The sequence below is a fragment of the Nannochloropsis gaditana genome, assembly GCF_000240725.1.
Source record: "Nannochloropsis gaditana CCMP526 unplaced genomic scaffold scaffold408, whole genome shotgun sequence".
Taxonomy (NCBI): domain Eukaryota; class Eustigmatophyceae; order Eustigmatales; family Monodopsidaceae; genus Microchloropsis; species Microchloropsis gaditana.
The window spans coordinates 6,136-9,023 of NW_005803545.1; the positions used below are offsets into that span (position 1 = coordinate 6,136).

General features: G+C 60.6%; 2 protein-coding genes across 2 annotated transcripts; one reads left to right on the plus strand and one right to left on the minus strand.

Moving 5' to 3' along the window:
* Positions 1–2,005: 2,005 nt before the first annotated feature.
* NGA_2075500 (wd repeat and fyve domain-containing protein) lies at positions 2,006–2,141 on the minus strand (the record flags this gene model as incomplete). The annotated part of the gene is made up of 1 exon (XM_005854719.1): positions 2,006–2,141. A coding segment is annotated over one exon (136 nt), but the record flags the coding sequence as incomplete, so codon positions are not given.
* Positions 2,142–2,248: 107 nt separating this feature from the next.
* Positions 2,249–2,429, plus strand: NGA_2064500 (uncharacterized protein; the record flags this gene model as incomplete). Its single annotated transcript, XM_005854718.1, has 1 exon — positions 2,249–2,429. A coding segment is annotated over one exon (181 nt), but the record flags the coding sequence as incomplete, so codon positions are not given.
* Positions 2,430–2,888: the final 459 nt, after the last annotated feature.

Here is a 2,888-nt window from a genome sequence, read left to right on the forward strand (position 1 = left end):
TCCTCAGGCATGTCAGCACCTCCTTCTCCCCTCCCTCCTCCTGTTTCCCTCCGTTTGGATGAAGACGTACGGGGAGGTCTGGAGGTGCTGTTCAGAGAGCGAGGTCAGCGAGGTCGCGCCTCCTTAACAAATGCATTGTGCGGTTGGAAGGAGGAGGAAATGTGGGCGTGGCGATGGTGGACGTGTTTTTTGATGGATGAGGAGGGCGTGGGAGGTGAGAGCGGGGTCTGGGGGGGAGGAGGTGGGGGATGTCAGGAGGCTTTCACGAAATTTTTGCGGGAGTGGCGGGAAGAGCGACAAAGGAGATGGAGAAAGGAGGGAGATGCAGGAGGTGTGGAGAGAGATGGAGGAGGAGGGAGGGAGGAGGAGGGCGAGGTGGTCGTATGGGAGGTGGACGAAACGGAGGATCGCCTGAGAAATCGCCGAAAGTTAAGGCGAAGGCCATGGGCCTCGGTGTTTTTCGGGGAAGGAGAAGGAGGGGAGGAGTGGTGGGAGGAAGAGGACGTGGAGGTGGCGGTGCTACTTCGGCACCTGGAGAAGGGAAGAAGGTTGGGGGACCTCAAGAAAGGTGATGAGGAGGGAAGGGATGAGAGAGAAACCAGACCAACCTCGGGAGTGGAGGGGTCAGAAAAAGGTAAGAAGGAGGAAGAGGACGCGAAAGCCGTTGAGAAGGCGAACGTGGCACCACACGTCAGCTGTGCCCCTGAGAGGGTGATGGAGAGGGAAGGAGGAGGAGGGAAGGTTCTGGAAAGGGGGACGGAGTTTGTGGAGGATGAGCCTGGAAGGGGGCTTTGGAAGGAGTTGGTGGCTTATCAGAAACGAAGTACCGAGAAAGGAGAGGAAGGGGGGGAGGAGGAGGAAGAAGAAGGAAGTGAAGAGACGGAGGAAGAAGAAGCGGGGGAGGAAGAGGGAGGGAAGAGGGAAAGGAAGAGGGAGATGGAGGAGGAGGGCGAGGGAATAGGGGGGGGGAAGGAGCAGGAGGAGGTGAAGGCAAAGGTGGAATCTCAAACGGGAATAAGGGCGGGAAAGCACGCACAGCGGATATTTGCAGAGGGGGGGTCGGAGCAGCCCTCTGGTCCGGCTCGTACGGGCGACCGCCGGGACTTGAATTCCCTGCCACCACCTGCCTTCCCTCCCCTTCCCGCCAAGGGCGAAGAGCCGGGGCGAGGCGATGAGGAGGGAAGGAGGGGTTCGGAGGAGGTACGGGAGGCAGTGACGACAACAGATGGAGTTAAACAGAAGGATACGATGGCCTCGGACGGGGAGGAGGCGGCAGGCACGGGTACAGGCAGTGATGAGATGGGAAGGACGGGAGGCGGCCATGCGCGGGGGGCGCGTGTGCGTGCCACGATGAAGGCAAGCGTCAGAAGACCCAGGAACGGAGCGATCAGGAGCATGGTCCCGTTGCCGGAAGATTTCGCGCCATTTCCTATCTTAGCCCCCAGCGTGACCGACGGGACTGGTGGTAGGACCGACGGGAGCGAGGAGAGGATGATGGGAAAAGCCCGAGGGGCCGTGTCGCAGGGCTGGCACCCCTGCGAGGTCATTCGACCCCTGACGGTTACTCCGGGTGTCTGCCAATTGCATGATGGAGGCCTCTGCTTCCTGCGTCCGGCCCCGCTGCCCTCCCTCCCTTCCACCCTGCGCAGCCGCAGGCGGAGGCGCGCGGGGCCTTTGCAGAGTTTTCCTTCCACTCTCATCCCCTTGCCTTCTATACTGGCTCTTTTTCCTCGCCGGTACCAACAGCAAGACGCCATCGCCCTGGAGCTCTTTCTCGAGGACCACACCTCCCTCTTTCTTAACTTCCACACCCAGGCCGCCGCGCTCTCCGTGTCGAAGCACGTCCAGAACCACCACCCTCCCGTCCTGGCTCCTCGCCTTAACTTGAGCCCCCGTCGGCTCCTGGTGCACGCCAAGACGGCCCATGGCCACTCTCTGACGCAGGCCTGGGTGCGTCGGGAAATTTCAAATTTCGAATACTTAGCCTGCGTGAACGCGGCGGCGGGGCGGACTCATAACGATTTGTCGCAATACCCCGTCTTTCCCTGGATCTTGGCCGACTACACCTCGGAGGTTTTGAATTTGAACGACCCGCACACGTTTCGGGATTTGAAATGGCCGATGGGGGCCCAGACCGAAACGGCCCGTCAACGGCTCCAAGACCGTTACGCGGCCCTTCGGGAGGGATACGGAGAGGCGTGCTTCGCGGGTGATAGTGGGTCTTCCCTCCCTCCTTTCCACCACGGATCCCATTACTCGAATGCAGCGTTTGTCCTCTGGTATCTCCTCCGCCTGGAACCTTTCACTTCCCTACATCGGGAATTTCACTCGGGACATTTCGATTTGCCCGACCGGCAGTTCCGCTCCCTCCGCACCGCTTACCAGGGTTGTGTGACCAACCCCAACGACGTGAAGGAGCTCATTCCGGAATTCTTTTGCCTCCCCGAATTCTTGTCGAACGTGAATCGGGTCTCATTGGGCCGGACCCAAAGTGGGGACGAAGTCGGGGACGTGGAACTTCCGCCATGGGCCCATGGGAGTGTGGATGATTTTGTGCGCATGCATCGTGAGGCGTTGGAAAGTGAGTTTGTCAGCGCTCATCTCCACCACTGGATCGACCTCGTCTTTGGCTATAAACAGCGCCCGCCCTTCCTTCCCTCTCCCTCCTCCTCCTCCTCCACCCTGAGCGCGGCCCTCCGGCCTCGGAGGGAGGGGGAAACGCCCCCCCTCGCGCCCGCTGTGGGCGCTTGCAATGTATTTTTCAACCTGACTTACCACGATGCTATCGACCTGGAGGCCCTCAAACGAACCGACCCTTCCCTCTACGCCGCGACGCTCACGCAAATCCGAGACTTTGGCCAGACCCCTCCCCAGCTCTTCCTCTCTCC